Here is a 24,412-nt window from a genome sequence, read left to right as displayed (position 1 = left end):
TTTCCAGGGTTTTTCTGCTGGGGGGGGGGGGGGACACCAGCGACTTGCTGACAAGGGCGAGGTTGACAGAGGGCTGGAGACAGTTCCTGGCCAGCCCTGAGAGACCCAGAGCAGAGACGGTGGGGAGGGAGGAGCCAATCCATGATCTCCTTCCATGACCTGCCAGCATCTCTCGGTCCACCCCACCCCCCCCCCAACCCCGAGTCAAAGTTGGCCATGTCCACTCCCCACTTGGGGAGAACCCAAGCAGGACTGCCCCTGTGCTCATGCCCCAGACAGATCGACTCTGTGTTCCCAAATATGAAGGAGACACTGGGAGAATTAGTTTATTGGAAGCACTGGGGCAGTGGAGGAGGGAGGGATAAACAGATCTGCTGATCTCTGGGTCTGGGGATGGATCGGGCACCAAAGTTAGGGGAGAGAGCCCAACACCACGAACGTTCGAGTAATAGGACAGCGATCAGACAGAGGGAAAACCCAGCCCCTCAGATTAGGGGATCAGGCTGCTCCTAGGCGAGAGGGGCATGCATCGTCCCCTCCCCCTCACACGCACTCCCTGTGACTGCGTGGCCCGCGTCAGCGTCAGCGCAGGGAGCGCGGTGCGGCGGGGGAGGCGGAGCGATAGCAGCGGTAGCCCTCCAGCGCGGCTGGGAGGAGCAGCAGGCCGCTCAGGGGATCTTTCCGGCAGCGCCCCATGGCCTCCTTGTAACTCAGCCGCTCCTTGGAGATGGGGTCTGTCAAATCCTTCTCGTAGCCGGATTCATCCTGCAGGAGCTGGGCCAGCTCTTCGCTAATCATTCCAGAGAGCACGGCCTGCGGGACGGGAATGCGGCCTGTCCTCTTGGGGTCAATGAGTCCCCCAGTCAGGTGCTGCACCTGCAGGTGCGGGAGCACGCTCTCCCGGGGCATCCAGCCTTTTTGGACGGCCTCGCCCACTGACAGCCTCTTCTTCGTGACGGGGTCCTCGATGCCGGTGAAGGCCTTCTGGGCGTTGAGCAGCCTCTGTGTGGAGGTGTTCTCAATCAGCCCCCTCTCCATAGCCTTGTGCACGGAGTAGCGCTCCCGGCTGAGGAGGTCCACGATGCCCCCTGTGGCCGCCTGGGCCTCCAGCAGCTTCTGCCCAGTGATGGGATCCAGCATGTTTTTGGCCACGGCCGTCTTGATGGTGCATTTGTTATCTGTGGTTGTGTCATAGACCCCGGCAATGGGGAAGCTATCATCGCCAAGCCCAAGAGAGAAGCTGGGAGAGAAGAAACTGGTGCTTTGGGGAGCTGGGGAGGTGAGTGGGGACTTGGAGATGATGGAGCCAATGGAGAGGGAGGAGCAGGGCTTGGTCTCCCCTGCCACGAGCAGAGCAAACTCGGAGATGGGGAGGTGGCCGTCCTTATAGAGATGGTACTCCTCCTTGGAGATGCGCCGGCAGTGCAGGGCAGCCTCAATGGAGTACTGCTTCCCGCTCTTGCGGTCCAGGAGCACAGACTCCTCCCCACAGGGGCCCGAGGTGGTGACCTCCTCCCAGTCACACTCAAGCTCCTGCAGCTGGAGGTACTGGCCTCGATCGATGATGCCCCTCTTGTAGGCCTCATATGGGGACATATCTTTCCCCGTCTCGGGTTCCAAGATGGAGATCTTGGTGGAAAGGTTGGTCTCTCGCGTCTGAGTCTCCTGGTTGAGCTCTTCCCGGCTCACCTTAGCGTGGAGGTCCCGGAGGGCCCTCTCCTTCTCGTAGATCTGGTCCTTCTCACGGAGGATGGCCGCCTCGAGCTGCGAGAGCTCCTGGCTCCGCTGGGCCGCCTTCCGTCGCTTGTTCTCCGTCTTCTGGCTGAGCAGCTTTGACTCCTCCTGCAGGTGCAGCACCTTCTGCTCCTTCTGCCTCCCCAGCTCCCGCAGCTCCTGCTGCAGCTGCCTGCACTCCTGGCTTGCCTGGTCCCGGGCCTTCTGGAGCTCGGCCTCCTCCCGGGACCAGGTTTTCCTCAGAGCCTCAGCCTTCTCTATCCGCTCACGGAGACGCCGCACCTCCTCCTCCCGGCTCTGCCGGGCAGTGCGCTCCCTGTTGAGCATCTCCCACACCCGGGACCGCTCACCCTCCAGCACCTGGTCCTTCTCCACCCTGATCACTTCCTTGTAGATGGTCTTCTCTTGCGATTTGGTTTTCTGGAGGACATCGATCTTGACCTGCAGGTTCTTGCACTCCCGATGCAACTCCATCACCTGGGTCTTCTCCTGGTCCAGGTCCCGCCGCAGGGCCTCCGTGGACTTCTCCAGTTCCAGGTCCTTCTCCAGCTTGACCACTTCCTCCATGATGATCTTCTCCTGCACCGCAGGGGGCCGCTTCTCTAGCTCCTGGATACTCAAGGTCAGCTGCCGCAGCTCCTTCTCCACAGCCAGCTTCTTGTTGCGGTCCTCCTGGAAGCTGAGCAGACCCTCCTTCTCCTCCACAGTGGCCCGCAGCTGCTGCACCTCCCGCTCCAGCTGCCGCCGCCGGCCCACCTCCTCGTCTAGGCTCCTGCTCAGCCGGCTGTGGTCCTCGCGGAGCTTTGGGTCCTTCTGGGTGACCACCACCTCCTGCACCACCACCTTCTCCTCGGGCCGCCTCCTCTCCAGCAACAGGTACTTGTTCTGCAGCTCGTAGACCACGTCCTCGGCGGCCCGCCTCTTCTGGGTGGCTTCCCTCACCTCCTGGCGGAGCCGCTCGGCCTCCTTCTCCAGGACCGGGTCCTTCTCGTGGCGCACCACCTCCTTGTTCACCGTCTTGGTCTCCACCTTGGACCGCTCCCGCTTCCACTCATCGCGCTCCCCCTGCAGCCGAATGAGCTGCTCCTGGGCCCTCCCGCTGGTGTTGACCAGCTCGTTGAGCTGAGCCTTCAGGCGGTCGATTTCCCGCAGCACCTCCGGACTCCTCTCGTGCTTCACCACCTCCTGTGTCACCTGCTTGTACTCCACTGTGGGCTTCTGGGCCCGCAGGACCTCCAGGTCGGGCAGCAGCTTCTCCACCTCCTTCTGCATGCTGCTCCTCTTGCTGGCGGTCTCCTCCAGCTCGGCCCTGAGCCGCGTGATCTCCTGCTCCGTCTCTGGATCCACCTGGAAGATCTCGTTGATGCGTTCCTGGAGCTCCACTTTGGGCTTCTGCTTCTCCACCACGCTGTACTTGCTGTGCAGTTCCTTCAGCTCCCTGGCTAGAGTCGTGTTCTTATTCCTCTCCCCCTCAAGGAGGCTCCTCAGCCTGGACGCCTCTTTGAGAAGGCCTGGGTCCTGCTCCACCTTCTTCACCTCCTTCACGATCACCTTTGGCTCCACGGCGCTGATCACCCGCTCCAGCTCTTCAATACGAGCCTGCAGCTTGGCCACGGCCTCCTCCGCCCCCTTCCTCTGTGCAGTGTCCTCCTCGATCTGCAGCCTCAGAGCCTGGGCTGCCTTGACCATTTCCAGGTCCTTCTCTACCTTGACCACTTCTTTCACCACGACCTTCTCTTTCACGTTCGCTTTTTTCTGCTCAAGGGCCAGCAGCTCCTTCTTGAGCTCCTCCAGCCGGGCTGAGATGGCGGTGTTCTCCTCCGACAGGTGTTGGATCTCGCTGCTGAGCTGGGCCGCCTGGCTATCCAGGCCTGGGTCCCTCTCGATCTGGGTGACCTCCTTGGTCAGCAGATGGGGCTGAATGGCCTTCCTCTTGCTCTCCAGGTGAACGACCTTCTGGGCCGTGGCCTCCAGGTCTGCCTGCAGGCCGGCCCGCTTCTTGCCCTCATCTTCCACCTGGGACTTCACCCCAGACAGGTCGCTCTCCAGCTGGGGGTCCCGGTAGAACTCCACCACTTCCTTCTCCTCCAGCCTTTCCAAGGGCCGCTGGGTCCTCAGCTGCAGCAGCTGGGTCCTCTGCTCCTCTAGCTCGTGCTGCACCTGGGCCACCCGCTTCCTCTCCTCCTCCAGCTGGGACTTCAGGGCCTCTGACTCCTTGCCTGCTCGGGCTGGGCTCTCAGAGCCCTGCTGTGCGTCATGGGTCACATGGATATCCTCACTGAGCTCCTTCTGCAGAGTGAGAGGAAGAAGGGGAAAGTACTGGGGGAGGAAGAGGAGAGGGATGAGCCCTATTCCCACCGCCTCCCCAAGATCAGAGACCCTTGCTGCTTCCTGAGACTTCCCAGCAGGTCTGGGGAGATGGAACTGAAGACCGGAGATGCTTGGCTGCAGGATCTTGAGAGGACCCACTAATCCTGTGATGTCAGGATGCAAGGCAGTGTTCAGGCTGAATTTGCACTAGAACATGCAACTGGGACAGGTTCTCCCTTCCAAACCTTTCTCCTTCCCCTCCATCCAGGCTCCTAGAAATGAGCCCATACACCTCCGGGGGATGCTGGAGTACTCCTCTGGGTAGGAGAAAGCTGGCAAGTTCCTCGGCCAGTCACTGAGAGTCATGGAGAGCTTCTGGCTCCTGGTGTCCCAGGGAGAGAGAGCTAGGTGGCCTCTTACACACTGTGGATGAGTCCTAAAGCTGAAGACTTTGTGGGGGTTTTCTCCTGGCCCACCAGGGGACTGCCCAGTGGCTAAGCCGTGACTTCCCTGAATGACATCTCAGGGCCTAACACTGAGACGGATACCAGCCTGTAAGAGCTGTTAGGGAGAGCAGTGGGGGAGGCAGGAAACTGCACGCCTGCCCCCAGGCCGCCGAGCCTGCCCTGATGTTGCAGGCTGCAGGGTGAGGAGGAAGGGAAGACGGCCAGGTCAATGTCTAGGCCAGGCTGTCTACTTCGGGGACGGAGTGGGCACCATCTCCATACCTTCTCCAGCAGCTTTCTGGCAAGCTCCAGCTGGTGCATCTGCTGCTGGTGCACAGCTGCAGCCTCAGTATAGGCCTTTGTCAGGTTCTTCTCCTGGAGGGGCCAAAAGGGAGAGAGAAGGAAGGCAGGGTCAGCTCCCACCTCGGAGGCTGCAGAGCTGCAGCCAGGGGACACGGAGCCGCGCTGGGTCCCGTCTGACCTGGGCCTGGATGCTCTCCTGCAGGGGAGCCACTCGGGGTCTCTTGGGAGCTGACCCTTCCTGGGTCGGCTTCAGGGAGCAGCGGTAAATGTCTGCCTGGAGCTCGTAGTCCTGAGCAGGGAGGAGAGGACAGTCGGCTGGTGGTCAGTGGGAGAGGCTGGCGGTGGGCAGCGGACTGGCAGAGGGAGGGAGGTGGGTGCATAATGAGGGACCGGCTGAAGGAGAGGAGCTTACCTGGAGAGCCGCCTGCAGGTCCTGGGAGAGGCGGGATGCCATGGCCCTGTCCTGCTCTCGGTCCTGGATCTCCTGCAGCAGCCTCTGCCAGGAAAGAAGTGAGAGTCAGGAAACACCACTCATCCAGACTCTCCTCCTGCCGGCTGCCTCCAGGGCCACAGGCAGCAAGCTTGGAAACTGCCCTTTCCTTCCCCTGACCCACCATGGCCTCTGCTTGGGACATTTCAGCCCCTCCACCTGGCCACCCTATCTATTCCTCAGGCCTCAGCTTGGGTGTCGTTCCTTCCAGACCGCTTGCTGTGACGCCCAGCTTGCCCGCAGTGGGCTCCTGCGGCACTGCGGTTTCTTCACCAATGCGCCGATCAGCATCATGGCCTGCGATGCTCCGGCCGCCCCCACCAGACTGTGGGCTGCCGGAGACCGGGTTGTACCCCAGCCCCTGCATAGTAGGGCTTGGCAAGTATGGGGAAGAGGATGCAGTAGGAGTTGGAACTCCCAGGAGCATAAAGCCTGCTGCCCACCTTGGATCAGACAGAGATGGGCTGGACATTTCTGTGGGCAAAGTGGAACATTCTGTGGGGGTCGGGAGGTGGGTGACCCAAGGCCTCTGTGGTCTGAGCTTTGAGGTCTCTTAGCACACTGGCCATAAGGGGGCCACATGCAAATAGGTGGCTCTCCCTTTTGGGGAGGTGGCCAGGGAGGTGGACGTGGCTTGAGGTCCCAGCTCTGGACAGGGGCCTGACCTGCCCCCAGGTTGCCTGCAGCCCCAGCCCCTCACCTTCTGTGCCTGCAGCTTGTAGGCAATCTGGCTGGGCCCGTCGCTGGGCCGCACCTGGTTGCGGGGCAGGTGCTCCAGCCAGGAGCTCAGGTTGTCACTGCAGTTCCTGAACTGCTGGTAGGCGAGGCCGGCGTCCTGCACCGTCTTCTCCCTGCAGGAGGATGAGGCCCGGAGCAGAGGTGAGAGCTGCCCTCTGGGGACAGGTGAGGAGTGCACAGAGGAGGCTGGTGGGTGCCTCCCTCCCTGGGACAGGTCAGGAGGCCTGAATGACCCGCCATGGTGATCCACTAACTCTGGCCCTGTGCTGGAGCTGGGTATTCAGAGATGGACTGGACAGTCTCTGCCAGGCACCACCCTGGGAGGTAGGCACTGGTATTATCCCATTTTAGAGGTGAGGAAACTAACCCTCCGAGAGGTGAAGTCACCAGTCCATGGTCACACAGCTTGTTCGCAGCAGCTGCCGTGTACCACGGGGGCATGCCACAGGCCCTGCTGGCCCAACCACTCACCGCAGGTCCAGCTGGTCCCCCACGGCGTGGTAGCGGTCAGTGAGGGCCCGCACTTGGCGCTGCTGGTGAGGCAGGTCTTGGCAGAACTCGTGGAAATTGTTCTGCAGCGCACCGCACGCATGCTCGGCGGCCTTCAGCTCGCGGTGCAGCCCCAGCACGCAGGACTGCTGCTCCAGCAGCTTCCTCCGCTGCCGCTGAGGGAGGAGAGGACACAGTGTGACGTACCCTCTTGGTTCCGTGAGACGCCATATCCTACTCCCCCTGCCCCCGAATGCTTGGTCAGGCTGTGCCCCCCTCCCGCCAGGAGGCCGCCCGGCCCCTCACCTGCAGCTCACTGGCCCTCTCCTGCAGCGTGCCCGGGCCAGCAGGGATGGGGGCCTCCTGAGCCAGGGAAGACTCGAAGCCTTGGATGACCCTGTCCGCCTCCTGGATCTGCCGCTCCAGACCCAGGGCAGCCTTGGCTCTGCCGCAGAGGTGGCCAAGGGTCAGACACCCCCTCCGTCACACCCGTGCTGTCCCGCCCAGCGGTCCCCTCCCCAGAGCACTCACTTCTCCCCATAGAGGTTGCAGAGAACCTGCACATCGCTGTACTTGTTCTTGACGTTGTTGAGGGCCACGGGCAGGTGCAGGGTGGCGGGGCCCATGGGCTGCGCCGACAGACACGCCTCACACTCCTGCTGGGCCGCCTCCTTCTCTGCTCCCAGGCTCTGCAGCCGCTGGGCCATGTCCTGGGAGGGGTGGCGTGGGGGTCAGGGATCCCTGCTCTGGGCAGGTGGGTTCTGCCCAGCCCTCCTGCCGGGTCGACCTAACTCTGCCCACGAGGGTTGAGTGTGGTGGGTACGTACTTGGGCTCAGGCCAGAGAACCAGGAATGGTCCTGGCCCCAGTAGTCCCCATGGGGATGCCCTTGGGCAGGTCAACCTCTCCAACCCTCAGTCTCCTTATCTATGGAATGATTGATGGGAGGATGAAATGAGACCCTGAGGGTCGGGAGCTCAGCAGGGCCAGGCATACAGTTGCCCGCCTTGACCTTCATGTCACTATCCTATTCACAAAACCATCAGTTCCCTACCCTGACCCTCCAGGTCAGGCACTTGGGGTTCTTTCGTTCATTCCTTTATAGTTATTCACTGGTCCATTCCGTACGTCATTGGTGCCAGCTCTGTGCCCTGCACTGCCTACCTTCCAGTCTAGCTGGCTTTCCCATGGATCTGAAACACCCTGATGTGGTAGCTGCTATGACTTCAAAACCCAAGGACTTATCTGGGGATGGCCTGGGCCCAAGAGAGCCACCATGTCCCAGGTCAGTCATAACCAGTGACCTAACAGTGTAGGGTATGAAGGTCCAGCCCCGTCAGCCCCAGAGCTCCCCCTGGGCTCGGCAGGGGTCTCTGTGGAGACTGCATTGCTGAGCGAGCCTCCTGCACTCCTGCTTCCCCCCAGCCTGACAGGGGTCACACCCACGACCCACGAGACTCCCTCAAAAACGCCCGGCACGCCCGGCCCCATCTCACAGTCGGCCTCCCGGACCCCACCTGTGTCACCTGTCCCACCTCTGGAGCCCTCCCCGAGCCCAACCCTTGGACCTGGTGGAAATGCTGCCTCCAAACAGCCACGGTAGAAGGTGGAGCGAAAATAATAAGTTGCACGATCATGCTAACGACACAATCCAAAATTTTAAAAACAAAACCCAAACAATATATTTGAGTAGAAACTGGTTTGGAAGGGTATAACCCGACTGCTCGCCTCTCTGCGCCTCAGAGGATACGTTCTTTTGTGACCACGTTTACAAGCTGCACACTCTCCAGGGAGGCCCCCCACCCTGACGTGCTCCAGGCACCCTTGCTGCTCACAGGACCCTCGCCAGGACACCTCCTGGGTGTGGGTCACAGGGTTTTTCCCCTGGGCCCTGCCCCTACTAGAACCTTCCGGGGCCTTACTGTACTTCATCCTCAGGACAACCAGACGAGCTAGGTATGATTATGCCTGTTTTCAGGGATGAGGAAACCAAGGCTCAGAGAAGTTAAGTGAATTGCCCAGTGTCCACAGGGCTGGACAGCAGAGAGGCCAGGATGGGAACCAGCTTGTCTGAGCCCTGCACTGTCCACTCCCTCCCTCCTCCTCGGGTCCCTGTGGCTGCTTCCACATTCACCTCATCTTTAGTTCATGCATCCCCAAGGCTGGACCATTTCTTATTTCAACCGCCCTTCTCACCCACCTTGTGGCTTTGGATGCGGCCCTCCAGGTCCTCCAGTGGTCTGGTGCGGCTCAGGGGGGCCCGGGCCCAGGCCAGCACCTGCCTCTCTATCTGCCCCAGGTCTGCATCCAGCTGGGTCATCTGTGTCAGGAGCTTCTGGGCCTGAGGGTCGGCTGGGGCTGAGCTGGTGGGAGCTGGGGGCATAGGGAGCTGGTGAGGGTCCAGGGTCTACCTCACGTCTGCCTGAGAGGCTGCTCCCTGAGTGCTGGCTGATGGGCCTGGTGGTGGGGGGGGATGGGCAGGGCCTGAGGGACAGACAGCCCTAGGGGCTTGCCAACCCAAGAGATGGAGTCCGCAGAGCAGAAGTCCCTAATGCAGGGTCACCTCCTGTGTGTCCCAGCCCCTCGCAGTGGCCACAGTAGGAATCTACTCCCCCTATCCCAACCACCCCCCAAGTCCCTGGCCGCTCTTGGTACCCTGCTGGCCAGGCCGTAAGGGCTCCGCAGTGGTGGTCTTCAGGCGCCTCTGGACTGTGGCTAATTTCTGCTTCAGGGCCTGCAGCTCTGAGGCCAGCCTGGAATGAGCAGGAGATCAGAGAAGGACATCCCTCCTCTCTCTCCCCAGCCCCAGCAGTCACTGGGCCAGGCGAAGGCCAGGCAGTGGCCTCAGACACCACCTGTGTCACACACAGCCTGACTCTTGCCCCTGAGTTATCCCCAGGCAGACCCACTTGGAGGCCCTGGCCACAGCTTCAGGGTCCGGAGCCGGGATGCAGAAGCAGGCGGCTGGGGCATGCTTGGTCTCCCCGCCGGGGCCCTGCACGACCCAAGTATGAGGGTCACTGTTGTCCATCAGCGTGTACCGCTCGCCCCGCAGCAGCTGCACCTGGGGGGCAGGTGGCGAGGGGTTCATGCAGGCTCAGGGGAAGGGGCCAGAGAAGGGACAAGGCCAAGATGGGGTAGGGGCTGGGGACAGGGACAGGTGGGGACAGGAGCTGGGGCAGGGGCAGGAGTGGAAGTGGGAGGTGCTGGGGTGGGGACAGGGGCAGGCCAGAGGCAGGGCAGGGCTTGGAGAGGGGCGGGGCTGGGGCAGGGGTGGAGTAGGGGCAGGGGGACTGGAGGGGGCAGCAGGGGCTGGGCTGGGCTGGGGGGGGGGCGGGGGGGGGCGGGCCCACAGGGGGTCTGGGACGGCTCAAGGACGAGGCAGGGGGGGGGATCGCTGGTTGAGGCTGTACTTCTCCGGAGTCCCAGTCGCAGATGCTGTCCACGTGCAGGGGCTGCTGTGGCGGTTTTCTGCGCTGTGGCAGAGGGGTGACCTCCTGGCTCCGTCGCTGCAGGTCCCTGGTGGTCTTCTCGGCCAGGGCCAGCTGCTTCTCCTCTGCCTGTGGGGTCCCAGGCACTGGGGGCTCAGGCCAGGTTCCATTCGAGGCCTACCACCTACCCAGCCCCTCAAGAGGGCCAGGGATCTGGCCTTCATGAAGACAGGGTCTCTAAGTCAGCAAAGTGAAAGGTGCCCCTCCCCGGCGGTCCAGGATCCTGGGGTCTGCTGGGTGGGGTGGGGTGGTGCTGCCTCTAGAGTGGGAGCTGGAGGCCCCTCAGCGCTCTCCTGGGCTGCCTGTCACATTAAGGAAACTGCTGTCCAGAGAAAAGGACTTGCCGGTAAGAGGGCAGCCTCTCCTCCTGGAGTAGACCCCCTTGTCCGGTGCCAGGGACGGCTTGGGGCAGGACTAGGTACCTGGGAGGGGGAGGCCCCGACACCTGGCCAGGCCCCATTCCCAGGAGTGGGGTGCAGATGGCCAGGCGGGTCCGTCTCACCTCCAGCTGTCGCAGCAGCTCTGCGGGGGTGCCCGCGGGGCCCCCAGGGGCAGGGCTGTACTGGGTGTCCAGGCTGGAGTTGAGCTTTGCCAGGGTCTGGCTGACTGAGTCGGCGTCTTCCTGGAACTGAGGTCAGAGGGTGATCAAGGGCAGAGCCCGGGGCAGCCTGCTGCCCAACCCTGCAAACCAGCCGAACCCAAACCGGCTAAAGCCAAACCAGCTAAATGCGAACTGCCACTCGCCCCTGCACCGCCACCTGTACCAGGCAGTGGGGCCTTTTCGGGAGGGAGCGCTTTCTGTGCGGGGCATTTGTGGTTCAACGAACTTCATTTCTTTCGGTGTCATAAAATGCTGTTTCTCGTCCTTCCTGCCTCCCCCCAGTACCTGGAGTTGTGGTGCCCAGGCCCCTGGAGGCTGCCCACGGCGCCCCAGAATAGAAGCTGGGAATGTGTTTTAGAGAAACATCCCACGGTTGGGTGACGTTACAGAATTATTGTTGGTGGTGTGATAATGGTATTGTGGTTACGTAGGAAAATGCCCTTAAAAAAAAAAAAACTCTTCGGCTTGCCTCTCTCAAAGTGTATAAAACATTTTGGGCGGACATTGCAAAAAAAGTCCCTGTTGTATAGGATGTCAGTACTTCTCAACCCTTTTTTCATTATTGTTCCCTAAGGAGCCTTTTCAGATATTTTTCCCTTAATTTCCCCACATTGTCATGAAAATTTAATACCACAGATACACTGTATGTCCTTTATGTATGTATATCTGTGGTTTATGCATAAAAAGAGTAACAGTTTTTTCTCCCATAAGAACCAACTCTCACCCCCCTGAGAGCAATAGCACCCTGTTGAGAATGTTTGTGACATTATTTTTTCTCTGGGACCTAGTCACAACAGCACAACAGTCTGTCATTTTTATGAGATGCTTTGTCTCCCGCGATGCAAGATTGTCCTCCATGCACCTCTCTGTCCCACTCAGGGCCCTGTTGGCCACCCACCCCTGTCCCCCCAGCCCGGCCCTGCCCACAGGCTCACCCGGCGGTAATCCGCCACGTGCTGCAGCTGTCTCTCCTGGCAGATGCACAGGTTCAGGAAGTTCTGCCACTCCATCTTCAGGGCCTCCTGGTGGGTCTGGGGACAGCAGCACAGAACCCTCCAACCATGCTCTGCCATGCTCCGTCCACCTGCCCACCGCCTGCTTAGCCAGCCTTCCGGCTGTCCCCGACCTGAGCCGTGTCTCCCTCTGCCTCTCCCCAGCCCACCTGGGGAGCCCCCTGATGGAGTGAGTGGGGGGTGGGTCCCCAAGCCAATGTCTGGGCCTTCGCACCTGGATGGGCCCCACTGCTGGATGCCCGAGCTCCACCATGCGTTCCCCGTCGTCCTCCAGCTGGTTCACGCACTGCTCCTGGCTCAGCAGCTCGTGCTGCTTGAAGTGCTGGGGGAGAGCCGAGGAGCAGACAGTGAGGATGAGGATGTCCTTGTCCCCCCCTTACCCCCCTACCCCACTCTCCTGCCCTGACATCGTATTCCTGCTGTACGCCCGCGGGGTCCACCATGAGGTCGCTCCAGTCCTGCTGCAGGGTGCGCTGCTGCTGCTGGGCCAGGGCGCTCAGCTGGCGCGTGCATCCCTGCAGGTGCGTGTACAGGCTGCCCAGACTCTGCCCGCGCCACGAGGCCACCTTCTGTGCTCGGCGAGAGGCGAGGAGGGAGGGGGGAGGCAAGGGGCACCATCAGGCTGTACCCTGAAACACTGGCCCCATCAAGGGTGCAGGCAGCCAGGCCCTGCCCGGCTCCCAGCCCAGCCAGCCAGCTGGCCCTGCCCTTCCTGTGCTCACCAGCAGGTCCCGGTACTGGCTCCGGATGGCGGCTGCATCCTGCCTCAACCACAGGGGAGAAAACGCAGGCCCAGTGAGAGGCAAGGTGTGGGGCGGGGGGCCCGCACCCCACACCCTGGACCTACCGTTCCCCCCTCCTCTGTCCCTTGCCCCAGAGGGCCAGCCAGGCCTAGCTCAGGCTCTGATGGGTGGAAGAGGGGCTGGGGTAGGACCTGGGCAGGGATGTCCCTCCGGGACAGCTCACCCACCGGCCCAATGAGGCTCCGCAGCTGCTGCCCATAGGCCTCGATCTCCTTCTGCAGGATGTTGTGCTCGGCGATCTGCTGCTCCAGCTCCGCCATGCCCGGCCCGTACTGGCCCTCGCAGACCTGCTTCTGCAGAAGAGCTGGCTGCTCAGCTCCACCGCAGGGCCCAGGCCTGGAGCCCTCCCGCACCCTCCCACGTCCTCGTCAGCGGGACCCGAGTTAGTCATTTGGGCAGAAGGTGCACAGGCCAGGTGAGCAGCCTGGGTGAACAGCTGGCAGCTCACCCTGGGGGGACATGCCATTCTCCACTGGCCCTGGCTGAGGCCTTGGCGTCACCAAGACTGCAGTCCCTGAATCCCACTGGTCTCCAGGACTTGGGGCTCAGCCTCTAAAAAGTCTCCCCGCTCCGCCCTACCTCCTGCCCGGCCCCAGCTCAGCGCCTCTCGCCTGGACCCCTGCAGCCGGGCTCTGGGAGCCTGCGCACACCCTGCTCTGCCCATGCCTTCCCCACTGTCCTTTCACTGTCATACTGGCACCTCTTCTCTTGTGGCATCAAGGCTCCTGATACTCAGGGTGCCCGTGACCTGGTTCTGCCTGCCTGCCCAGAAAACCCCACTTCCCATCGCACCCATGGTGTCCTCTGGGCAGGAGCCTCTGTCCCTTCTTTCTGGAATGTCCTCTCCTCACCATTTCAACCCCAGGCCACCCAAGCCCTCCCTCCTCTCCGAGGCCTCTGAGCTTCCTCTTGCAGGAAGCCTTCCCTGACTGCACTGTCTGCTCTGCTCTCTCCCTTCCCAGACCCTGAACCACCCCGAGGTCCACGCATGCTGTCAGGCCACTGATGGCGCACAGCTCTTTATTGCTGTCTTATTGCTGCTAGGTGTGACTTCAAGCTCCTTGACGCATTTCTGACATTGGGGATGGCCCCTGACCTGTTTCTCCTCCAGCACTCGTGCCCAGTCAACCCTGGGCCCCACGTCGGGTGGCAGCACCATCTTCTCGTACAGGGCTCGGTACTCGGCACACTCCTGGGTCACCCGCTCGTGCAGCTGCTTGATGCTGCCAAGGAGGCGGCCGGCAGGTCAGGGCTGGGCCTGAGCTCCCTGGGGACCCCAGTGCCTCCATCACTGAGCCCCAACCCCAACTGCCACCGCACTCACTCCTTCTCAATCTCCTCGGCCTGCGGGTGCTTGAGGCGCCGGGCCTTGTCCACATCCAGGAAGAGGTCCTTCAGCAGCATCTCGGCCTCCTTCAGGCTGCGGCCCGCCTCCTGCTGGTGCCTCAGGGCCTGGCTCTGCTCGCTGTGCAGCCGGTCCTGTGGGTGTGGGATGGCCTCCTCGCTGCCTGTCACTGCCGCCTGAGCCCCACCCTGAGGGACCCCGGCCGCACTGGCCAACCTTGGTGCCCGCGCTGGCAGAGGCCCAGGCCCAGGGCATCCGTAGGGCGGGCTCAAGGACACAGGGAGGCCTGAGCACCCCCTGAGCTCCTCTGACCCACCAAGTTGTGAGCCCAACTGAGATGGAGTGCCAAGCCCCATCTTCCACTGCGTGTTTGGGGAATGGTCAGTGAAAGACAGGGTTGTCTGTTCCATCTTCACCATGACCAGTGGGCATGCCAGGGACCACCAGGCATGACAATGGGCTCCTATGCCCCCACGCCCTGCCATCTGTTCCCCAGGCCTCACCTGCTGCAGCTTCTTCTGGGTATCCAAGATGTCCCTTTCCACCTGGTCAGCGTTGGCCTGCATGCGGGAGATGAGCAGGGCCAGCTCCTGGGTGGCAGCTCTGGTGAGTGGTGGGGATAGAGGGCAGCAAGGTTGGAAAAGGCCCTTCTGTTCCCCTTGGGCAGAGGTCTACCCACTCAGGTAGGGTCCCCTGCCTCTCCCTCCCCCATCTTGCCCTGTGGCCTGGCTCAGTGCCCCGGAGGGAAGAGTCCAAGACCCGAGAGCTCTGGTCTCTCTCTGGAGGAGGCTGTGAGATGCCCAGTCCTGGGGGAGGGGGCGCTGCCCCCACATGAGGGTTCAGAAAATGGGGGTTCCAGGTGTGCATGGCGCCGTGGAGCAGGCTGACCTCACTGTCCTGGCAGTGAGTTCCCGACTCTGCCCAGCTCCCTGCTGCTGCTTCGGGCTGGTAGCTGCTGATACCGGAGGCTGTGGGGCTGGGCCCTGGGGAGGGGCAGGTGGGCTGGCTGGGGGCGGGGGCGCAGCAGCTCAGCCCCCACCTCGGCTTCCTCCCACCCCAGCCCTGTCTCCTCTCACTGCCCCGGGCTTCGCCTATGCCCAGGCTACCATCTGGAGGAGCCACAGAACACTGGGCAGGGGGAGGCCAAGAGATTGCCAGGGCACCCCAACACTTTGCAGATTTTGGAGTTCAGAGCCAAACTGGGACCTGACTTGCTCCAGGTCACACAGCCAGGAGCAGAGTATGAGCCTGAAGCAGATCCCCAGGGTCCTTTTCCATGCATTCACTCAGGAGCCTCTACAGGGCACCTGCTGTGTGCTGGGGCTAACTCTCTGGGACCTAGAGGGCCAAGCAAACCTAGTAAAAGGCAGAGTGAGGTCCAAGCCTCAAGAGCATGTGGCATCCCATGAGGTCACCGTCCCGGGAAAGAGAAGGCTTCACCAAGCTGAGCCTTAGACAAGGGTCAAAGGAGAAGCCCCTCAGCCAGAGGGGCAGTGCCAGCAAAGACACAGTCTGAAAGAACCCTGGCCTGACAGCCTAGGTTTGACCATTCTCTATCATTACTGCTGTGTGGCCTTGGGTAAGTTACTTAACCTCTCTGTGTCCAAGGTTCCTCACTTGTAAAGGGGGGCTTTAATAATATCTACCTCACCGTGTTATTGTGAATGTTAAGAGAACTAATCCATCCAAAGTGCCCAGTATAGAGCCCGTGCAGAGTCAGAACCCAGGAAGTGCTAGTTTTTATTCCACTAGAATCTAAGCGCTGTGAAGGCGAGGACCTGTCCTTCTGTTCACTAGCATCCCCAGTGACTAGAACAGTCTTGGCATACAGCAGGTGCTCAATAAGTATGTGTTGAACCAGTGGATTGCACATGGAGGGAGTGAAGAGTCCTGTTTGGGGGCCGGAGCAGGAGGACGGGGCTGTGTGGACCACGCTGCGCCAGGCCAGGGAAGCGCTGCCCAGGAGCCTGGGGACAGGGAGCTGTGGGTCCTGAGCCCTGGGCACCCTGTCCTCCTGCCAGGAGGAGCAACTCCACCCTGGGCAGGGCTAAGAGGCCCCAGGGAGGACAGGTCACTCCCATGAGAGACTTAACTGCTGTTTTTCCCATCTTAGCCCAGCCATGGTGTCTGGTGTCGTCACCCCGATCCCTATCAGGGTAATGGACCTTTCATCTCCACTCTGATCTTGACACCTGGACCCCAGGCGAGCTGCCACCTCCACCCTGCAGGGTGGGCGGACAGCCAGGCTGGGCCCTGCAGAGAGCTGGGTGAACTAAGGGAGGCTCTGAGGATATCCCAGGCCTGCGGGCCCCTCTCCTTTCCCCCAGCAGCCCCTCCACACACCCACACGGTAAAGGAATCACCCCGACCCTTTAACCAAACTCTCAAGGCCCGAGGTAAGCCACGTAGGGAAGGCTGCAGCTTGGACGCGAGGGAGCGCAGCCCTGCCTGCCTGCACCCAGGCGCCCTCCCGCCCTCTACGTCTTGGCTTCTCTGGCCTCAGTCCTTCTGTCCACCCTGCACCCACGTCCCAAGGGTCATCCCAGCCCAGGGGGAATGTTGAGGACAGAGCCACAAACAGACCAGGCACTCTGGTTTCCCAGCCTCCCAGCAGAGGAAGGCAGCTGCTCAGGCTCCTATCGGGCACGTCTCCTGCAGAGTGGCCTCATCTCCTGGCCCTCAGCTCCCCTGGAGAATGTGGGGAGCCCCAGGCCATCCCTGGCCTCCTGCCAGGGCTGGAGCTCAGCCTGGGCCGAGAAGAGAGTCCAGCCCCAGGCCCTTTGGCCTCAGGACACCAAATGCCAGCCCTGGGCTGGTCCTGGGCTCCCCGGCTGCTGCCTCAAGGTGGCTGGAGCACCTGGGCCTGGCACCACCCCTGTCCCGGCCCCCCTCTCCTGGCCCCGCTCACCGGCTGTGCTTGCTGGGGGAGCTCTTGGGGGATCCCTTGGCTGGGGGACCCTTGGGGGACCCCTTCCCCTGGGAGCCTTTGCTCAGCCCCTTGAACATGGTGGTAAAGGCAGGTGCTGGCTCAGGCTGGGCTCGGCCGGTGCAGGCAGCAGGCGGGTGGCGGGCGTGTGTCCTCGCTGGCTGCTCAGCTGGGCTCTGGCGAGGTGGGGCGGCCGGGCCCTGGGAAGGCAGTTTCTGGGAGGCCCCTCCCTACAGGTGAGGCAGTGAGCAGCGGGCCAGGGCTGCCGCGCATGCACCCACACTCACCCATGCTCACGCCCGCTCCTGCACAACCAGTTCGGGAGGAAAGGGCACAGCCGGGAGGGCGGGGCCCCGAGCCTGCCTGACTCCCAGAGAAGGTTCGGACTTGTTACACCCCCACGCCCAGAGGGAGCCGGCAGTGATCACACCCAGATGGGGAAATAGCTGGGCCCAGGAGGGACAGGACTCCAGACAGACAGACAGACCCATGCGTGCACGCGCAGGCTCAGGGACAGAGGCCTGGCCTTAAAGCTCGAGCTCGGGTTAGTAAACATCTCCAGCCAGCACAGCTTGCCCCCGCTATCAGGCATGTCCCCACCCACAGCTCTCGCCCCGCCCAGGGTGGGCGGGAGGGCACTGGCTCCCTGCTCACCACCACGGCTTACAGGTCTCTGCTCCGCGTCCTCTGCCAACATGATGGGGCAGGGAGGGGGCATTCACCATAGCATTCACTGGCACAAGGTACATTTTTAAAAGTGGGCACCGCCCAGCTGGGTCCCCAGAGCACGACCCAGCAATCCCACCGTTCGATCTTCCTGGCTGGCTCAGTGTCGTCCCATCGGTCCGAGGCCGGCATCAGATGCAGTAGGACACACATTGCTGGGATCCTCAGAAGATTCTCAGATCAGCTCCAGAGGAGCCAAGGCTCTCCCTGGACCCCTCTTCCAGGGATCCCCCGCATTAGTCTTCAGATGCTGCTGAGCCCAGGTCAGGCTGAGCCCCTTGGGAAGCCCCTGTACTTGCGTTTTCCTCCCTGCCTTTCCTCCTGGAAGTGGCCCCTTGCAGCTTTTCTAAAGTTGGATGGAACGGCAGACAGTGTTGCCAGCTTATTGGCCTTTTCCTCACATTGAGGGCCATGGAGGTCATCTCGGTAGCTGCCTTCTCCTGCAGTGGCCCCCCGGGTCTTCAAGAAGCAAGTGGGTACCCCCATTTTCAGGCACTCATTTCACTGGCCCACTCAAGAAGCCCCTTGTACAGATCTGGAGTCGTCCCCCAGAGCCGTCGCAGTTTTGGTGGAAGGAGAGTTTGAGGAGGAGCAGAGTGGAGGGACACAGGTATGCTGGGTTCCGAGCATCCTGGACATCCTGGCAGGTCTGAGGGCAGAAGATGTCTAGAGAAGAGATAAGGGTCCCAGCAGACTGGGGGGACCAGGGACAGAGGCCTCAGAGTGACCACATGCCCCAGTGGGACACAAAAGGCCTGAGTCCCTTTTGTCTGCATCTCATGGACAAGCCACTGAACTTGGCCCTGGAGAGGGGATACAGGAGTCACCCAGCCTGGAGGGGGAAGGACTGACACTGGGGGTGGGGAGGGCAGCAGGAGGCCTTGACAGAACGAGTAGCAGCAGGGAAGCAGGGTAGCCTCCAGTATTCTGCTCCCTCCCAGCTGTGTGACAGTGAGATGGAGCCTGAGACGGAAGGCACAGCCGCAGAGGCCGCTGAGCCTCTGCCCCAGCCCCTCTCTCCACTTTACTCCTGGGGGACGATGTTCTTCTAAACACTACTGGCATGCCTGCAATCAACTGTTCTCAGAAAGAACATTCGTTTAAATGGCTGCAGGGTCCAGGAGCCAGCCCTAACTCCCGGCCTCTCATCTCAAACCTGAGAGTAGGTTCACTTCCTTATCTTCGAGACCGGGCGAGTGATGGCAGTGCCCAGGAGAGCCAAGACAGGAGGTAGGTGATGGCAGCCCTCAGCCCTCCGGCCACTGTCTTGCCTCCCTAACAGCTCCAGGCTCCTTTCTGGGAGGTGGTAGCCATCGGAGGTGAGGGCCCAGGGATGGGGGTGGAGACGTCCAGACTCCAGCTGTGGGAGCAGGAGCAGTGGTGGGAGGCCCTGCTGAGCTGGACAGGGGAGAGAGCTGCAGCCCCCAGGGGGGAGGGTAAGTGGCAAAAGGCAGCCAGGCTGAGCTCTGGAACATCTGAGCTTTGCCTCCTGTCGGCAGAAGTCCTCCTGGAAACAAATGAGCACAATAGAGGGCCCTACACGCCCCAGAGATTAAGGTTAACTGACCCACTGCAAGAAAAACAAGAGCTGAATTGCTGGCGTGACTGTCTAGTGCCCGATCAAATCAGAACCCAGCTCCCCAGATGAGGGCTGCCGTGCAGCAGGCAGGAACGCCCGGTCTCTGAGGCGCCTTGTCACTGCGGGATGCTCCTACTCAGATGGTGGCTCTGAAGACTAAAGCACAGGGATAAAAAGGATAGGGACAAAGAAAGAAAGATGTAGGATTTTAAACATGTGAGAAAGAAAAGTTCATTTAGGCGGCCTGGATGGGACTGACAGCCTCGGGGGAGACCTGCGTTGTCCCACTCAGCAGCCACGAGCTCCGTGTGGCTCTTGACCACTTGAAATGTGCCCAGTCCAAATGAGATGTGCTGTAAGCACAAAATTCACACGGGATTTCAAAGACAGTGTGAAAAAAGGATGTAAAATATCTCATTAACAGTTTTTTTTTTTTGAGGAATATTAGCCCTGAGCTAACTACCGCCAATCCTCCTCTTTTTGCTGAGGAAGACTGGCCCTGAGCTAACATGCATGCCCATCTCCCTCTACTTTATGTGTGGGACGCCTACCACAGCATGGCTTGCCAAGCGGTGCCATGGCCGTATCAGGATCTGAACCGGCGACCTCCGGGCTGCTGAAGTGGAACGTGGGCACTTAACTGCTGTGCCACTGGGCTGGCCCCCTGAAGTGTATTTTTAAAATTAGTTTCTCCTGTTGCTTTCTACTTTTTAAAATATGGCTACCAGGAAATTAAAAATTATAGATGTGGCTCGCATTTGTGGCTCACATGCTAATTCTATTGGATAGCTCTGACCTAGAAGCTGGACAGGGCACCCTGACTTTCAGCCTCAGATCTCGCCCCTGCCACGTCTGCTCCTTTTGAGCCAGGCAGGAGGCAGAGGACCTGGCTTCTTGTCTTGCCCCAGAGCCCTTCCCGTCTCCTGACACTTGCTTCCTCCTGTGGGTTGAGAGGTTTGAGATCAATTGATTCCTAAGTCTCTGTCCAGCTGTGACTTTAAGTGGCAGCCCACGCACATCCCCTTGCCTGCAGCTTCTGGGAAGGCTGATGTGGGCCCCTTACAGCTCACGGGGCCTGAGGCCAGAGCGAGGAGGCTGGTCAGAGCCCAACGCAGCAGCGTAGCTCCTAGATCTGAGGCTGCTGTGCACATACGCAGCTAGGCAACAGCTAGGCAGCAGACGGCAGCTTGGAGAGTGTGCCAGGGCTTAAGCTGCTGACTCTGCTCCAGCTCACAGGGCTCCTGCAGGACGGACACTCTTCTCCTTGCTGCAGCAGATGTGGCAACTGCCTGCTTTCCCCTGGGAAACATAACCTGCCAGGCTGCCATATGCTCCCTGATCAGGACAAGATTTGCCATCTCAGGAAATTGCCCTGTTTGTATGCAAGCTCTGCCACCAGACCCTTGGAGCCGAGCTGGCTGAGAACCTCTTTTTCCTTCCGCTTCCTTGGCCACTGAGGAGCAAAGGTGCCTCCTCCAGGTGGGCCAAGAGAAGACAAGGGCTGGCGGGAAGGGGAGTTAGGGACTAAGCCTCCTTCCACAGGCGCCAGGAGACGTAGAGGCTGTGGCTCCAGGAATTCACAAGACTGTCTGGAGGAGGCTCTCTTGGCTGCGAGTCTGCCCAGATGACAGCCTAGAGGGAAGCAGAAGGTGGCCACAGCTTGCCTAAGTAGAGCAGCACAGGCAGAAAAAAGTGCTGGCTGTTCTTTTTGGGCCTTTTACAGGGAGAGAGTCTAGAGGAAGCAACTCAAACCAACCAACCAGCCAACCCTGCCAAGTGGAGAGGTAGGGTTCCAAGACTAGATGGCAAGGACCTCAGGAGTCCTCAAGTCCCAAGTCAGCTGGGAGTGCAAGGTCAAGGCTGCCCTGGGTATCTGTCCCTCCCTAGGAATGAGTCCCTTTCCCTAGCCTTGGGCAATAGCAGCAGGCCCCAGTTCACCTGTGGGACCGGTGCTGGGATAGCCCATACCTCTGGGCCACAGCAGCAGCCTGTTGCACAAGCCATCCCTGCATTCCAGAAGTCTGCAGCCCGCCCACTCTCACTCAGGAACTGCAGGGCTTCCAGGCCTCCCCAAGTTGCCCAAGGGCCTTGGGCCTCTCCGCCACCTTGAAGACAATGGCCAGACCCCAGAGCTAGATCTGGAGACCTGCAGCCCTATCGTGGAGAAGTTCAGGTCTGACAGAGTCGGCTAACTAAACGTGTTGCAAAGGTAACTGGAGTTACAACTGGCTGTCCGGAAGCAGCAAGAGTTCAGTTGCATCAAGCCCTGTTTACTGCTCTGAGCAAGAAAAAGGTTTATAACAAACAGACGAACGATAAGAGTAACAGTCTTCACAGCTGAGGGGGAGGCCTGCCTAACTAGTCTTTGTCGCCAGGAAATTGGAAAGCACACAAGGGCAGCTTATTGGACTCAACCTATTGTCCTAATGACGTTGCTTAGACCTCGCAGGACTCAGCTCCAGGAAGAAGGAGAAAAAGGGATGGGCCTGCTTAGAGAAGGGAGAAGGCTGGCTGCGGACAGAAGCGTCTCCTCACCTCAGCGGTGTTGGCCTCGCCAGCTCAGCGCACAGCAGCCCTCACTCCCTGGACCCTGGGCTCAGACCTTCCCTGGGGAACCTCCCGTCAGGCTCCAGTGGGGAGCAGAAGAGACTTTTCCATGGATTCTCAGTCCTAGCTAGGCAGGAGCTCTTCCCCCAAGGCCTCAGGTCGGGGCCAGGACAGGGCTCGGGTGTGAATGGGGCCTATGGGTGGCAGAGGAGGGAGAAGCGTGGTGTTCCAACGCCAGCTCCCATCCACGGGGGAGCAAAGGGAGGGGAATTCATATTGTCAAGTGCTACAGTACTAAGGGCTAAGAGGTACTAAGCCCTCTGCACATTTTCTTTCCCCCAGTAAGTTAGAGAAACAGATATCTCTGTTTTGCAGGTGCAGACACCTGCTCGGAGGGTAAACAGCTTTTGCAGGGTCACAGACCCACAAGCATCAGAGATCTGTCCACATGCTCACTGGACCCTGGGCTTCAGCTCGCCCCACCTTGAGATTCTTCTTGGGCCGGTGGGGGGTGTTGGGTGGCCAGGCCTTCACCCACTCACACCCCTCCATTCCGTGGATGAGGCCACGTTAACTGACAGGACCAGCTTTCAGGGACCGGTTACCTGCCTGTCCTAACTGCTTCGCCTCTTGCCGGAAGATCCCTGGGAAAGTTCTGCCTAACAGAAAGGAGGTGGTTCCTTTCCAAGTGCTGGGCAGTCATTCAACCACAGACTGAACATGACGACACACAGTTGCAGTAAATGGAGGGGAACAAAACCATCCGCTGAAAACAGAGACTGCAGAGAAGCAATTAAAATCACCACGCCTGGCGGGCACGGAGGAAAGCAGGGCCTCGCCGGCCTCGGACTTCCCTGCGGGTCTCCCCCGCCGGCACTGAGCAGCTCATCAGACAGACGGCCTCTGAGAGAGCTGCCATGGTGCCCCAAAGCAAAAACCAAAACTAAACCAAACCAAACCTGAGCCTTAGATCGCAGTCCCTGAACAGCTTGAAAAGGTCAACGGTTCCCACAAATATTCTGTCTGTATTCATTTAAGATGATACTTTCTTTAACCTGTACCAACTATTAATACCACTAGCTTACACTTGCAGAGCCCTTCCTGTGCCAGGTGGTGTTTGAACGGAGGGCAGACCCATGGCAGCCAGGGCCTGTGTCTGCTCTCGTGTTCTCCCGCCCGCGCCCCTGCACCCACGTGCACAGTGTCTCTAACCTCTAACAGATCGACAGGCTAGATTCTTCCATTTGGTGTAGTCAGGATGCAGGCAGTTTCCAATTTATCTCTTTGCTTTGGAACATCGATACGTTTTACAGCTAAATCTGGTTTCCATCTCCTCCGGAGCAACAAGTGTCTTTAAAAAAAAAATTAGAACCAACACATACTTTTGCTATCTTTGGACATTTTTCTAGACCTCTGAAGGTTCCAAGCTTTGCAAGGCTGCAGACAGCAATGTGCTGTTTGGAATTCTTTTGTGTGTAATTAATGATGCCAGTGTGTGAAAAATCAGCATTGCCACAGTGATGACAGTGAACAGGCAGAGCACAGCCCCGACCTCGAAGTCCCCGGAGTCAAAGTTCCTCTCCTAGAGGGGGCGAAGCCATTGCCCCAGCTTTGAGGAGGAAAGACTGGCGATGGTCCAGGGCCATTGTGGGTGCAGGGGCGCACTGCATCCCATGCTGTCACGTCACAGCCATGGTGAAAGGCTCAGGTTGCCACCAGGTGAAGGAGATAGAACCAAGCCCAGCAGTGCTTCATTTTAAACAGAGAATCCAAGAATTCTCACTTGGAGAGAGACAGTACATTAAAACAATGCATATGAAAACGGGAAAATCCAGGAGACTGAGAAGTAAAGGGCCCGTCCAGCCCCAGCTGCCTCACGCTCTTTTTTCTAAAGAAAACCAACAGGGTTAAAGGTGGACAAACTTGGCCAAATTGTCCTTTCACTCTGATGTTCAGCATTATCCTGATAACTACAGCGAGCTTTTCACCTCTAGTTTCTGCAGATCAAGACTATCACCACTCAACAGAGAAGAAAATAAAAACCATTAACACAGCAGCCCTCAAGCATGTTTTAAAAATACAGACTGAATTGAGCTTTCCTGCTGCTCTCTGGATCTGGGGAGACAGGCTTTCCACAGGGGTCAAAACCTGCCCACGTACCAGAGCCCATCCTGGGGGGGGGACAGGAGCCAAACAGCAGTGAAGAGCACTGCGCGTACAGCGGCGTCCACAACCTCTCCTCCCCCTTGAGACCTCACTGCATTTCCTGCTCCTTGGGAACAATGGACCGTGTGGCCTCTAAGTTTCCTTCTGTGAATCCATCTAGCCAAGTGCGCCACCTGAGCAGCCCAGGGCCTGATTCTGAGGCACTTCCCGGGGCCGCTAGACAGGAGGGGGTCCTGCTTTTGGTGCTGTGGCTCCCACTGACACAGCTTATTTAATGTACAGGGATCCTAGCAACGGGATGTGTGAGCTAACCGGAGACCTCGGGCCTGCCAGGTCTGTCTTCTTATGTAAATACGTGATTTTAACATTAAACCTACCTTGTCAGGGCCTCACTGGCTGACAACAGCACTCCTCCTTAGAGCTGAGCCAGCAAGGACATCAAGAGGAAGGGAATCTCTAGAGTTACCACAAGAAAGAAAAAGCTTAGAAAAGGTGCAATCAAATGACTGATTCCGGCCTCCAGCTCCCCACTGATGCCAGGACTCTAGTAAGAGTGCAGGAGGAGCTGGGAGGGCTGTGCGTCTGAGGACAGAAGGAGCTTCTCCAGCCCCTGCCTCATCTCCGCAGTGCCACAGATACTGGCACAGGCAGGCTGGAGGACAGCCCGCGTGGTGGGGCCTTGAACTGGGTTCTTGGCGCTGGAGGA

General features: G+C 59.9%; 1 protein-coding gene and 1 long non-coding RNA gene across 2 annotated transcripts; one reads left to right on the top strand and one right to left on the bottom strand.

Annotated features, from left to right (window-relative positions):
- Nucleotides 1-301: 301 nt before the first annotated feature.
- Nucleotides 302-17,242, bottom strand: EVPL (envoplakin). Its single transcript, XM_023651988.2, has 22 exons — nucleotides 16,671-17,242; nucleotides 14,266-14,365; nucleotides 13,742-13,896; nucleotides 13,514-13,640; nucleotides 12,585-12,710; nucleotides 12,337-12,375; nucleotides 12,022-12,183; nucleotides 11,829-11,936; nucleotides 11,537-11,632; nucleotides 10,503-10,628; nucleotides 9,923-10,069; nucleotides 9,419-9,573; nucleotides 9,165-9,262; nucleotides 8,710-8,882; nucleotides 7,042-7,220; nucleotides 6,817-6,955; nucleotides 6,493-6,686; nucleotides 5,984-6,134; nucleotides 5,206-5,289; nucleotides 4,972-5,082; nucleotides 4,773-4,865; nucleotides 302-4,023 (listed from the first exon to the last, which is right to left on the bottom strand). Exons 1-22 carry the CDS (start codon nucleotides 16,766-16,768, stop codon nucleotides 583-585), a joined length of 6,102 nt encoding a protein of 2,033 aa, XP_023507756.2. The 5' UTR covers nucleotides 16,769-17,242; the 3' UTR covers nucleotides 302-582.
- On the top strand, nucleotides 7,219-8,208 carry LOC138916208 (uncharacterized). Its single transcript, XR_011423128.1, has 2 exons — nucleotides 7,219-7,794; nucleotides 7,935-8,208. It is a non-coding gene; the product is annotated as an uncharacterized lncRNA (long non-coding RNA).
- Nucleotides 17,243-24,412: the final 7,170 nt, after the last annotated feature.

Source organism: Equus caballus, chromosome 11 (assembly GCF_041296265.1).
Source record: "Equus caballus isolate H_3958 breed thoroughbred chromosome 11, TB-T2T, whole genome shotgun sequence".
In the NCBI taxonomy this organism is placed as follows: domain Eukaryota; kingdom Metazoa; phylum Chordata; class Mammalia; order Perissodactyla; family Equidae; genus Equus; species Equus caballus.
This window is presented reverse-complemented; position numbering and strand designations above follow the sequence as displayed.